We start from the raw sequence: 12,079 nt of genomic DNA, 5'->3' as shown, positions 1-12,079 counted from the left end.
GTAACGATTAATTTGATATGATCATATTGTTATCATATTTTTTTCTTCTCAGCTTATTTTATTCTTATTAGCCCCAAAATTTGAGGGGCCTCATTTAAAATAATAATAATAGGTCATAAGTATTTTTTTGAAAAAATATCGAGTATTACTTGCAGAAAATAAAAAAAATTCATAAAAGAGCAAAGAAGTAATAGAAGTTCGATAAATTATGAATACTATGTCTCAAGAAAAATTAAATAATTGGCTATAATAAACTTCATAAAAAATATATATTCGAATTTAAGGCCTCCATTCAGATTTGACTTTAGGCCACCGATTTATTAGAGCCGCCCCCAGTAGTTCTACCCCATATCCTATTTTTCTTATAGGTTTATTCTTCAAATTGATGATGTCTAACTTATGTAACGACAGAAAAATATACAATCTATCTAAACGTTGTATCTATTAAAATGATACAGTGCGACACAATATAATACGATATATTATGAAATAATAGGGAGCGTAAACCTTGAGAACTACTTTCTAGTTGTTGAAATATCTGTGTAACAATTTTCTGACTTTAGTAAACATTTTGTAGCATCAGCATGATCTAATTAAGTGCAAGCGTCACACAATTTTAATTTTTAGGAACCACACCACATTACTTGTACGTATACCAACAAGTTTTTTTTCCGGTAGTTGCACCAACGATTAATTATAGACTAATATTTACCAACAAGGGTGGTAGTGGATTGGTAAGTGTATCTTCATTCTTATTTAAGAGGTCTCAGGTTCGAATTTCCTTGAGCACGGAGTTGGGATTGTTTGGGAGTGTTTTATCCCCAATATGAGACTTTCCGGCATGAATCCAGATTTAGTAGGACTCCAATGTGGATAATGGACACCGAAGAAAAAATAATTAAATTTTAGACTACTATTTGAATGTAATCATTCTTCAAATTGTATCATCTTAAATTAGAGTTTCTAAAGGATTCAAAATTAATTGTTTTATTACGTGTAAAATAATGCTGTTGTGGACATTTCTTTCTCATGCCCCAGAAATTTTAAAGAGTAAAGCAAGGAATTGGAAGATGATGTTTAACATCACGTCAGATATTGATCTAATTAGCTTCTGAATCCTGATATGTAATAACTCGATAAGATATGTAATTATTGAAACTATCAAGTGATTAGCATCTATATTAGTATACTTTATGAAATTTGTCCATTTTTTCCATATTTTTATGGGTTGAAAATTGGGTGAAGCTCATATTTACCCAATTAAAATATAAGTGATCTAACTCAATAAAATATGGATTAAATTGATTGATATTATAAATATGGGCTCAAAATTGTCAGTTCTAATGACCATATGTTGGACTAATAATATTCGTTCAATTGCAAACTATAGTTGAGTACCAAATAACTTGTGTTTTAAAGCCAATTAGATATTCTGCAAACAATAGATTTAAACACTTTTAGCCAATTATTGAATTAAGAGCTAGAAAACTATTTAAAGGAGGAACTTATTATGAGCAGAATTTTGATGATTCAATAAAAATGGTAACTAGTTCCAACAAAAAGAGATAATCCAGTGGTTTGTACTTGGGACTTGAATGTTGGAGGTCTCAAGTTTGAAACCCCTTGCCAGCGAAAGCAAGGGGTTTGCCTTCTGGGTCGAGCTCGTCGTACCAGGCTTGCCTAGTGTGAGTTACCTCTCCTATGTGGTTTGCGAGCTATTGCATAGGAGCGGGGGCTTTACCCTGTGCGCACCCAAAGGGTAGCGACTGTGGGTTTCCCTTGTCATATATAAAAATAAAAAAGAGATAACTTACACCAGTGGCGAATTTAGAGCCAAAAAAAAGGGCAATTGCACCCGTGGTCTCTTCGTAAAATTAGATATTTTATATGTATATTTTTTAAGATTTTGTATAATATTATATTCTTGCACCCGTACTACAAGAAGTCTAAACGGTCCACATGGTTAAATGTTGAGCTTTTGACCTTGAGGATTAAGGATCAATTCTCACTTCAATACATTTTACTTGGTGCACCCATGTTCGAAAAATCCTAGATTCGCCTCTGACTTACACCTGCAATATCATGACTTTCCCTCACTATTTTAAACTCTACATGTAATAGAAGTGTTATAATTAGTCACAAAGAAAGGAAACAAAATAATGTATACACCACCACAAGGAAGAAAATGAACTAAAACCATATATAGTTGCTAATTGCTCACTTGTCAAATCCCTCTTGAAGAACAAGAACTTGTCATCCTCTCAACTTTCTGTTTCACTTTCTTCTGTTTCCTACTATTCCTCCTACCTCTGCTTGCTGCTTTCATGATGTCCACCTTAACTATATGGTGATCGGACGTGCCTTTTGATGAAAAAACCGAGTATGATCCAGGTACAAATGCATAAGGAAGGCCTTGCGATCCCAAAATATAATCAACTCGAGTTCCATATTTACATGTTCCTTGCACATCTGTACATGTCAAAATGACAAAGAACATGATTGAGAAATGTTGTTAGCAACTCATATAATGGTTACAAGTAAGATTGGGAGAGATTTCATAGGAAATTTTGAGATAAAGATTCATACTTTGGCCTTTAGCAATGATAACAACTGATTCACATTCCCCTGCAAACTCTTTTGCATCATTGTACTCTTTCTGTTTCAAGAAATTCATTACTTCAACTCTTGGAGTTGGTTTTCCTATCTCCTCATAATACTGCCATCATGACATTGTGTGATCAAGAAATTGATAAAAAAGGATATTAGTAATCCAAGAAAAAAGTTGTACTTATAAGACTCGGTTTTCTTCTTACCTTTACGATATCATTCCATCTCTCTAATGAGTAATCTGAGGCTTCAAGAGAATTTATCCCTCCTGCTAAAATATGAGGACTGTCATTTGATTGTATTATTGCATTTATTTGCTTCATTCTCCAATTCTCATCTAAATGATCAAGTTGAGTACAACAGAAGTTCAACTCTCCCATCCGGGGTACATCAACCGTAGCCTTAAGCACATTTCTGCATCAAACCAAAACACCAGTTATATAAGGGCAATTTTCAAGTTAAAAGCTTTGCCAAATAGAAGTGTTTCTCTTTCTAATAGCTTAAACGTTTAGATAACAAAGAGCATATAATTCTATGAACATAGATATAGTCAACATAAGTGTTAACAGAAGGAGGCACCTGAAATCTTTATCATCATAGATTTTCTGGATTCTCCATTTCTTAATAGGCCATTTGGATAAAATAGCATTACCAAATTCAGGAGCCCAGCTTTCAGCAAACACATAGTTCATCCCAAGAGCACGAGCTAAATCAGATAAAGGGCTCATATCTTTCTCTTCCTCAGCCTTCACATCTTGTAAAGCCAATATATCAGCATCCACTTCTTTCAGCACATCAAGAATGGTCCTTGTTCCACTCAAGCAGCACCCTCCGTAATCATTAATCATCCAATTAGCCATCGCGGGGAAGCATATCGGAGACCTCACAGGGCCTAGGCTGTTGTTGTTTAAACTCAAAATCTTGGTGGAATCATCTTCCAAGATTCCAAGTACCCTATTCTGAGCTAATGAAATCTCATTCTCAGGAAGGTTGATAGAAACTTTTTGCTTTGGTTTTGCTCCATTTGTTAATATAGGATGAAGAGGGGAATGCTTCAATATGCTCTTAGGACGATTATTCTCGGACTTTACCTGGTTTTGAAATTTGAAACTGTCATCATTGTCATCATCATGAGAAAAGACGGATGATTTTTCAGGCCTAGGCACAGCAGGTGCAAGGGAAAACAATGCTGCATTGAAGGAGGCTAGTCGAATAGTCCTACTCTGTCCATTTGGATGAGTTGATGATGATTTGAAACTTAGTTTTTCTTTGAGCTGACCATGACTTCCTCTTGAACTGAGCTTCCCAAACCTCTTGATCACCACCTTAGTTCTTGGATGACGCCACATCAGCCATCGCATCCTCGAGCAAAGCCGGTGAATTCTCCGTCTGAAGAAATGAAACATGCAGGAAAACTGTTTTCTGCATGAATGCTGCACTGGAACCTCTGTTGACTGCATGGAAGTTCTCTGCAACTAAGCTTTAGCTAAACTAGATGGATATTAATGAATTTGATGTTAGTCAAATTTCTTAAACTAAGCCTTGATTGAAGGTATGAAAGTGATACTAGGTTTGATACCACATTTATACTACTTGTCATTGAAAAGGATATTGTGTCTTACTGGTGAAAGTCTGAGTAGGGCAAGTGAAAAGTAGATAAAGAGACAAAAACACATCCCAACTGCTCCAAGAAATGAGGTGGGGTTTGAATATTTGACATTGGTGGCATATAATGGTTGAGCTTCTTGTCTTGTGACAACAAACAATACCTAACTCATACCTGTGAACAAAGACTTTCTTTCTCTTGAAAACTTAAACAACTGTAAAGAAAAACAAATCCTCAGTTTTTTCTATTCTTGATTGATATATTATAATAGTTATATGACCTTCATTTACTCAGCTTTTCCCACATTAGTCAATGGAAAGAGGTCTAAAACCAAGAAGTTATCCAACAATAGAGCAGTTTGTTAGTCTTGTGACATAAAGCTTAGTATCTTTTATTAAAATAAGATATAGAGTTAAGGTGCCACATGACACACGCACCAGCTAGTCCAATATTTGGAAGATAAAGGTGGAATAGGCTTATGATATAAATAGGCTTTTTGAAATAACTTTTACAAGTCATTTTCAGTTTTTACAGAACAGAGTAATCAATTTGGAAACAGTCTCTCTACCCCAAAAGTAAAGGCAAGGTTTGTGTACATTGTACCCTCCACAAACCCACTTGTGGAATTATACTAGGTATATTGTTGTTGTACAGGACAGAGTGATCAATTCTCGTCTGGCAGATGCAAATACAACTCATGACATCATTTATGTTGGGCATTTCAGTGCTTTGATACTATCAAAAGTTCTACATTCTGGCCTACTACACAAAGTGAAATAGGGGGTGGAAATGTGGAAGTGAGCCAATCAAGCCTCAACTTCCAGGCGTTACCTAACACTTTTGGCAATATGTGTAAGTAGAACACTGATTAGGGGAAACAAGAGAAGATAGGATAGACCTTATGTACACCTACAATCATTTGCTGGGTAACACTATACAAAAGCTACAACTGCAATTATTTGCTAGTCTGAAATTACATTATTATATTTAAGAAATGACAAAACCGAGGTCAAGGGTACAACAAACATGATTCATCCTTGACAAAACAATGGCACATGCCATGTCTGATCTAGTTTTATGTAGTATTAGCAGTTTGATATCTCAAACAGAAGACTGAACATGCTAAACATGAAATCCCTTACTGAACTTGCAAATACAAAGATCATGTGAAAATGCTACTCCATGGTGGTGGCTGGTTAGCGCGACTGCTTAGGGTTCCTAATTCCAACTCTTCCACAGTTCATTCCATCAATAACTTAAATCCCCGTTTGATTTGCTTTGTTTCTATCTAAGTAAATCAGCACAACTTTGAGGATGAGGCTGAAAGGAAGCATAATATCGGTAGTTTTCTCTTCTCCCTGGCACTAGTCATCAAACAAGGTATCTAAAAGATTTGAAGGTGATTCCTCTTTTCCAGCATCTTCAAAGAACCCATTTGAAAGATTTTCCCTCTTCAGTCTTCGCTCCTCAGCAACAGATTCAGATGATTCCATGCAGTAATTTTTCTTTGCCTGTTTAAAAGGTCTTTCAGCCACAATGAACTTGTTCCCTTCACGTGTTCTCTCAGAGAATCCAGCCCAAACTGAGAAGATTTACATTTTAAATTTCAGTCCACAATATAGCTAAAACTACATGATCATATAAGGTAATAAGCGTATTCAAATGTTGGGGGAAAAAATCACATATACAAGTGGCATACAACAAATAGAAAACTAGACCAGATATACCAAATGATAACATTAAAACCAGAGCCATTAAAATGGGGTAAAATTTAGCTCTCAACAGCAGCAGTCAGTGACTTCAATTTCATTACAGCTACACATGGTACAGTCATCTCAGTAGCAATTGGATTGGCAAGATTGCACTGATCTAACAGCAAATGATCACCAGCAGGACTTTCACAGACCAAAAGAATGGCAGAGTTGATTGACACTCAATTGAGGGTTTAAAGCTTACAGTTAAGTTCCAGTGTTGTATCAGAGAAAAAGATTATACTTAATTGTACTGCTTTGAAAAGAAGATTTGTTTCTCCATTTCTTGGCATTTTAGCGTCAAAAAGGCCCTCCATTTGTCATAGCTGCACAACTATTCAAGCATCAAAGTACGAGTGCTGAAGCATACAAGAGCCACAGTCTTCTTAAACTATGTTTTATTTTGATAAAAGAGACTAGAGCAAAGAAGCTATTAGTTTTAGCATTGAAAAAGCTAGGTATATTTTTAAAATGGTTATCCTCTCGAATTACTGAGCTATTCAAGTAAGAAATTTAGGAGATACAGCCTCTCGTTGATCCAGCAATCCAGCTAGCTATTCCACATTTTCATGTATCATACCAAAAGAAAAAATTTCCTTATTGAAGTACAAGAATAAGTGCTTAGCACGCTAGCAGCCTCTAGTCCTCTACCTTCCTTTGGCCGTGAAATCCTCGAGATTATTTGAAGCAAAAACAGTTTGTTGGCAACACTATGGTGCTGGAAAACCAACTAATCAAAGTGAAACTTTCTTGCTCTTCTGCCGATCAGTAATTACACATATGACCTAGGGGAGTTCACCATTCAGTTTGGTATGTTTTTGAAACATTTTGGTTCGGTATTTTCGATTTCGGCTCTACAAATACCATACCAATTTATTTTAATACTAAGGAAAAGCAAACAGCAAAACACTCTAAAAAAATGTCAATGTCAAAGCAGCAACACTTCCACCACATGAAAACAAAGGCTAGAAATCTTGATAATTTCGGTATGAATGGAGAAGGTAAGAGCAATATCTAGTCATATGAAGGAAATTCAATGTACAACAGAACAAGTACGCTGAGCATAACTACACAACAAGGAAGGGATAGTCTAGAGGTAAGGACTCTCCACTTCCAACTGTGAGGTAGGGGGGTTCGAGTCACCAACGGAGAGGCGGAGAGCAAACTGAAAAATGACACTGTTGGCTCCTAGATAGAAGAGTTTCATGGTGGGGTTTACCATATATTTATATTTAAGAAATAGAATGAGAACTGCAAGCTGGCCCGAGCACCACGTAATCCCAAAAAAAAAGAGAACTAGAACCTGATTTAGCTTTTTCTTATTTCACAAGTAGTATTAGCAAAAGGTAAAGCACTAGATGCAGGAAGAAGTCACATATAAAGATCTGGTCCTACTTCTAGAACGATAGAGCAAAAAAGCTAACATTATCAGGTGTAAGACAAAATGTTTCTGTCCAGTAAGCAGCATGGAAAAAGTCACCAAAAACAGAATAGAACGAATAAGATAAAAGCAGTAGTGATTATCAATAAAAATTACCTCCAAATTGATGCAGAACAATGGAAGCAGCAACAGTCACATTCAATGAAGCAGTACCACACCCATATTGTGGAATATATACAAAGAAATCACATATCTCACACTCTTTTGCAGAAAGTCCAGTACCCTACAACACCAATTTATTCATATTATGGTCAATAGGCCAATCGTTATCCTACCCTAACTGCCTAACATTTGTTGTTCAGAACAAATGACATTCACAAACCATCAAGAAATCAGTAATATTTCCCACCCATAATAAAGAACAAGTAATTGATAACACCTCTAAGCAAAACTTCCAGAAATCGCTAATAGAGTTCTTATATAAGATATTTCGGTTGAGGAAAGAGCATCTCACATTTAGCATCAATGAACCACACCTCAATCCCAAACGAGATGGACAGGCTATATGAATCCTCACTAACCATTCTGCTCTATTAAGATACATTTCTACTTAAAAAAATATTTTTTCTTATAAAGAAAATTGAGATTAATGTCTCTAATCCGACTTAGCCTAACCGTAATAACAGATAAGTCCTAATTCCCAATTAGTTCATATGTATCTAATATGGATCATCTCAAAATTTAAAACAAAAAGAAGCCGAAACATATTATGATTCGAACCTCATTGCCCAGCAGGAAAGCAGTACTTCTCTTAAAAGGATGCTCATTTACTGCAACCGCGTTTTCTGTAATTTCAACTCCACATATATCACAATCTCTTTCCTGTTCAGTAAAATTCATAAGCAACCATAAATGATCAGCCTCAAGTAATTCTGTTTATTACAAATCCAACACTTACAAAAGTAAGTAAACGAATTTCGGTTTTGGAACTTTTGAATACCTTGAGGAAGGTTTTAGCATCGGCAAGGGAGTGGAAGTGGCGGAAACGGACGTGAGAAGTGGAGCCGTGGCTACCGAAAGCGTTGAAATCTCTACGGCCGACGAGTATCATCTCCGAGACGCCGAACGCGGTGGCGCTACGAGCTAAGGTTCCGACGTTGTGTCTCTTTGCTATGTTATGTACCAGCACGAAACTCTCTAGTTTCTTCTCATTTTCCATCTCTTCGCTATATTCCCGCCGGAAAAGCACCACCCACTGAGCTGGTTACTGCCCGTCGCCGCCGTGCTCGGCTGAATGAGAAGTCTTTGACGGCGGGGTTTGACCGGCAAGTGAATTGGGCCGACGGAGGTTTCTGGCCCAGTATATGTAATTATGTATGGACTATGGACGCTAACTTTTATTAAATTACATTAAGCATCCCCAAAGTTTCAAGTAGTAAGATTTTACCCTTATAGTTTTATAATACTCTGTTAAAGAATATCAGTAAACTTAAACTTGGGAGAATGAATTATAGGTGACAAAAAAGTGTTGAAATGTAAAAAGAGTGACTCTAGTTTTAATTATTAAGTGTAGGTGACAAATTTTTAATCAATTTTTAAAAATAATTAAATAAGTCTTCAAGTTTTTGTTTTTACACTTTCACCCAAATTTAAGTAAAACCCTAATTTCTAAAATAGGAAAACCCCAAATCAGTTATTTTTTGTTCTCTCCCAACATCCCGCTCTTTTCACATTTTTTTGCTTCTAATCTTCATCACTAACGCTTTAGGAAAACTCCAAATCAATTTTTTTTTGTTCTCTCCCAACATCCCGCTCTTTTCACATTTTTTTTGCTTCTAATCTTCATCAGTAGCGTTCATCACTAGCGCTCATCACTAGCGCTTTAGGAAAACCCCAAATCAGTTTTTTTTTGTTCTCTCCCAACATCCCGCTCTTTTCACATTTTTTTTGCTTCTAATCTTCATCACTATTCTCCTTCTCCTTCTCCTTCTCCTTCTTCTTCTTCTGATGATGTTGCAGGGTATTGTAGATTTCTTATTTGAAGAATTTGAGAAGGGAAATCTTTTCACATTTTTTTTGCTTCTAATCTTCATCACTAGTCTTCTTCTTCTCCTTCTCCTTTTCCTTCTCCTTCTCCTTCTTCTTCTGATTCTTCTGATGTTGTAGGTTATTGTAGATTTCTTATTTGAAGAATTTGAGAAGGGAAATCTTTTCACATTTTTTTTGCTTTTAATCTTCATCACTAGTCTTCTCCTTCTCCTTCTCCTTCTTCTTCTGATTCTGATTCTGATTCTGATGTTACAGGTTATTGTAGATTTCTTATTTGAAGAATTTGAGAAGGGAAAATTTCAAATTTTAATTTAACATGTGATTTGAAAAGGTCCAAGCTTTAGAAATTACTTCTTAAATGATAATTTTCAATCATTTTAACAAGTTAATAGTATTGTTTGTGTGTATTATTCATTTAAAAATTTGATTTTTGTATTATTGTTCTTGTCACTGATGTATCATAATTTTCAGCAACTGATATGACTATTTCAGTAATTTACAACAATTGCTGAATGTTGTTGTTGAATAAATTGCCGCAACTGCTATATCTATTTCAGCAGCTGCTGAATAACTTACAACAATTGTGATATTTTAATATAATTTTTTTTATGATCAATTTTTTAGTTCTAAGTTACAATATTTTCAGGTATCTTCAACATCATTAATGGGAGATAGAATAGTAGTACCAGTTGATTGTAATGGTGAATGGGTCGAGTCCAACAATCGTTATATTTGGCGTTGGAAGAGTAAAGAATTGGCCGCGACAATTGCGATGATTGTGCATCGAGATATTGCATATGATGATTTTGCGAATAAAATCATTACTTGTTGTAAATTAAATTGTGAGTTGGAAGATATTGTGATCACTTACCTGCATAGTTGTGGTGAAAAGCAGAAGACAACTCCTTTTAAGATAAATGATCAACTTAGTTTAAGTATTTATTTGGAAGATGAGCCTAGAGTGTTTTAAGGATCTACATGGTTGAAAGATTGGTGGAGAATCATAATTTATGTGATGACCAACAAGTGCTGAACGATGAATGTGGTAGGATGAATATGAATATTCCGAATGAAGAGCGTGAAGGTCAACATATTCTTTCTCCTGAAGTTCGGAATAGATTGCCCATTATTAGTGAAGTTGCTGATAGGCAAGTATTATGAACTCATAAATTTACTTATTTCTAAAAGTTCATCCTCTTTGTACACTTGATTAATTTTTGCTTTAGCTGATAATTAATTAACTTAATGCAGTCATGCTCAAGATGATGGAACATGTTTTTGCAAAGATATGTCGTTTAAGAATAAACAAGAATTAGATATTGCATTGAAAATTGCTTATGTCAAAAAAGATTTTAGATTGAAAAAGGTAATTAATTCGTGTTCAGTGTATTGTGTCAAATGTGAGCATCTTGAATGCAAGTGGTGGCTAAGAGCGGTGAAAGTTGAAAATTCTGTTAGATTTTATATTAAAAAGTATGAAAAGATGCATACATGTGGCTCGGAACATCTTACGAGTCATAATCCACATGCCACAACAAAAGTCATTGAAGCATACTTCAAAGATAGATATCCCGAAGGTAAAGGTCCATCTACAAAAGATTTGAAAAACTCTATCCGTATTGAATTGGGATGCAAGGTTAGTTATTGGAAAGTTTGGAAGGGTAGCGAGATTGCAAAGTCTTTGGTAAGAGGGACACATGAACATGGATATGGAGTGATTGATGCGTATAGTCATATGCTTAGGACATCTAATCCGGGAAGTAAAACGGTGTTGAAGATTGATGAAAATGGCAGGTTCAAGTATTTTTTTGTGGCATATGGAGCTTGGATTCTTGATTTCGCACAAATGAGAAAAGTCATAGTTGTTGATTGGACATTTTTGAGAAGTAAATATGGTGGTGTGTTGTTGTCTGTTGTTGCACAAGATGCGGAGAATCATATTTTTCCAGTGGCATTTTGCGTAGTAGACTCTGAATGTGATGCTTCCTACCGATACTTTTTCGAGCAATTAAGAAGTTTTGTACTTGATACTCCTGAATTGTGCATAATCTCTGGTAGACATCAAAGTATTAGAAAAATGGTTTCAATTGTATTTCCTTTAGCTCATTATGGTTGTTGCATGAGGCACTTAGGAGAGAATATTCGAAATAATTTTCACAATGCGAGTGTTGTCTACCACTTTTATAAGGCGGCAAAAGCATATAATATTGATGTGTTCAGTGATCATTTTAATCGGATAAGAGATTTGGTTCCACAGGCTGCTACACATCTTGAACGCGTTGGATTTCACCGATGGAGCAGGGCATTCTTTCCCGGAAATAGGTAAAATTTATTATAGTTATTATTGATAGTTGGTATAACTACTACAGTTTTTTATAGCTACTGCTGCAATTTTTTATAGTAACTGCTGCACTTATTTCAGCACCTGCTGAGAAATATGCAACAATTGTTATAAAAACTATACAACAGTTATAAACACATACTTATAATATATTATTGGACACTTATATGTTACATGTATAATATTATGACGACAAATATTGCTGAGTCAGTTAACTCAATGTTTCTTGATGAAAGAGAATATCCCATTACTGCTCTATTTGATGCAATAAACAGGCGATTTGTAGAAAAATTTCATGAGAGACGTATGAAGTTCATTAATGCACCAACCATCTTCATTCCTTC

The 12,079-nt window shown here is 35.3% G+C and overlaps 3 protein-coding genes across 3 annotated transcripts; 1 reads left to right on the top strand and 2 right to left on the bottom strand.

Moving 5' to 3' along the window:
- Nucleotides 1-2,064: 2,064 nt before the first annotated feature.
- Nucleotides 2,065-4,252, bottom strand: LOC125869707 (uncharacterized). Its single transcript, XM_049550161.1, has 4 exons — nucleotides 3,187-4,252; nucleotides 2,814-3,021; nucleotides 2,587-2,716; nucleotides 2,065-2,469 (listed from the first exon to the last, which is right to left on the bottom strand). The coding sequence occupies exons 1-4, from the start codon at nucleotides 4,065-4,067 to the stop codon at nucleotides 2,225-2,227; spliced, it is 1,464 nt and encodes a 487-aa protein (XP_049406118.1). The 5' UTR covers nucleotides 4,068-4,252; the 3' UTR covers nucleotides 2,065-2,224.
- Nucleotides 4,253-5,176: 924 nt separating this feature from the next.
- Nucleotides 5,177-8,729, bottom strand: LOC125870065 (uncharacterized). Its single transcript, XM_049550433.1, has 4 exons — nucleotides 8,346-8,729; nucleotides 8,126-8,227; nucleotides 7,502-7,628; nucleotides 5,177-5,795 (listed from the first exon to the last, which is right to left on the bottom strand). The coding sequence occupies exons 1-4, from the start codon at nucleotides 8,562-8,564 to the stop codon at nucleotides 5,578-5,580; spliced, it is 666 nt and encodes a 221-aa protein (XP_049406390.1). The 5' UTR covers nucleotides 8,565-8,729; the 3' UTR covers nucleotides 5,177-5,577.
- A 1,643-nt stretch (nucleotides 8,730-10,372) lies between these two features.
- On the top strand, nucleotides 10,373-11,720 carry LOC125868179 (uncharacterized). Its single transcript, XM_049548835.1, has 2 exons — nucleotides 10,373-10,542; nucleotides 10,646-11,720. Exons 1-2 carry the CDS (start codon nucleotides 10,373-10,375, stop codon nucleotides 11,718-11,720), a joined length of 1,245 nt encoding a protein of 414 aa, XP_049404792.1.
- The last annotated feature ends 359 nt before the right edge of the window (nucleotides 11,721-12,079 follow it).

The sequence above is a fragment of the Solanum stenotomum genome, chromosome 1 (genome assembly GCF_019186545.1).
Source record: "Solanum stenotomum isolate F172 chromosome 1, ASM1918654v1, whole genome shotgun sequence".
Lineage (NCBI taxonomy): Eukaryota > Viridiplantae > Streptophyta > Magnoliopsida > Solanales > Solanaceae > Solanum > Solanum stenotomum.
The sequence above is the reverse complement of the archived record's forward strand: the minus strand, read 5'-3'. Positions and strand labels throughout refer to the sequence as shown.